This window comes from Aplysia californica, unplaced genomic scaffold (assembly GCF_000002075.1).
Source record: "Aplysia californica isolate F4 #8 unplaced genomic scaffold, AplCal3.0 scaffold00010, whole genome shotgun sequence".
Lineage (NCBI taxonomy): Eukaryota > Metazoa > Mollusca > Gastropoda > Aplysiida > Aplysiidae > Aplysia > Aplysia californica.
The window spans coordinates 431,247-432,889 of NW_004797280.1; the positions used below are offsets into that span (position 1 = coordinate 431,247).

A 1,643-nucleotide genomic window follows, 5' to 3' on the forward strand; every position below is an offset into this window, starting at 1 on the left:
AAAAATAGTAACATGCTCAGATTGTGTTAGCGGGTGAGTTGTGCATTTAAATAGATTGTTTGCTGTATACGGGAAGAAGTTCGTAGATTATTATAAAGCGCTTTCGCTCGATATGCAAAACCTGGCTAAAAAGAAAGTAGCAAAATCGAATATGCTTACTACCCCTTGCAACACCGTAAAGTTATATTTTAAGAAGCAAGAGTGCAACGTCCGTATCCGATAAGACGAGCCAAATGGGAAATTTCGAATAAAATGTATTTCCCAAGGATGTAATATCAGACCTGACTGAGCCTTGAACAAACCCACAACCCGCAATCTCATGATTACGAGTTGGTAACCTAAATACTAAACTAGCTGTGCTACATGGATGGGTGAGGCCATTTTTCGGTGTGAATGGAACTAGAGGCGACAACAGAATAAAGCCAATGCGGCGATTAGTCTAGCATGGACAATGACATTTTGGAGTTTGGAACAAGGGGAGAATTATTACCTGAAAAGGTCCAGAAACACAGGGTTTTTTTTCTTCTATTTATGCAAGTTGTTTGACACGTATCGACACAAGTTAAAGGATTTAGGTGTGTATATGTGCATGAGAAAGAGAAAGGAGAAATGTCATTTTAGTAAGAGTTTTACGGTATTTGCAAAAAGTGGATCATATGAGCGTCGAAGATAAGACGTGTTTCTAGAGATGAACATATTATACAAAAAGAAGGGGATGAGGGTGATAGAGATGATAAATGTTTAATAGGTAGAAAAGAGTAAACCACAACAAAGTGTCCGCCAACCACCCAAAGAGGAAATTCGAGTAAAGCCACTTTTGGTGGGAAAGGCGCTTTACACGAATGTCCTATTTGGCTCGGTCCTTTCGGGGATGGACGCTAAACTCGATGTTGAGAGGGGCGTTGAAACCTATACCATTTCACATTTTTCCAACATGAACAAAAACTTACCATAATCAGGAGCCAGCGAAGTATCCAGAACTTCCACTATCCCCCGTATCCAGGACGAAAAATGAGAAGTCATCATCCTGTTCGGATCATCCCGGGTTGAAGAAGTTTCATTGCCACCCTTTTCGCTCAGCTTGTTGTCGTCGTCATGGCAACGCCCATCTATGGTGTTGACACCATCCGTCACAACAACGACAACACCGACCTTTGAACTGTGCTCCCTATTTCCTTGACCTTGACCAACTGCTAAGAAAACGCACAAACACGTGCAAACGAGGAGCACAGGAGATGGTGGCGTCATTGTCCTGTTTTCTATTTATAGATTGGACAAAATGTTGATTGTTTCTTTCCGAAAGTCACTGCAGCCTCAGTGAAGAAAGCCGTGGGTGTGCATACCACACAAATACACAAGATTTGTCCCTTGATGTGTCTTCATGCTGAAAGTAAAAAAAAAAAATATCTTGACAAGCGTACAAAGAAATTAAAGACACTTTTTAAAATCGATTGTTAACGACCTTCCCCTCTGTCATGCCAATTCTAAAACGGGCTTCTGTGGGATCATCAGATGCAAACCCATTGGCTGCCACTTCTGACCTTAAGGTCTTTGAAAAGTTTAATATGCTTTCTCCTGTTTCGTCGTATCTGATATTGACCTTATCGAATTGTTTTGGAATTTTTTATTTATTTATTTATTTA

At 40.4% G+C, this 1,643-nt stretch overlaps 1 protein-coding gene across 1 annotated transcript in view; it reads right to left on the reverse strand.

The window, feature by feature from the left end:
- LOC101863945 overlaps positions 1-1,643 on the reverse strand; it is a 43,899-nt gene that overhangs the window by 11,483 nt on the left and 30,773 nt on the right. Inside the window, exon 2 of the mRNA XM_005089859.3 lies at positions 951-1,384. Within this exon, the coding sequence (XP_005089916.1) occupies positions 951-1,248 (298 nt within the window). The 5' untranslated portion in view covers positions 1,249-1,384. The remainder of the gene's footprint in view (positions 1-950; positions 1,385-1,643) is intronic.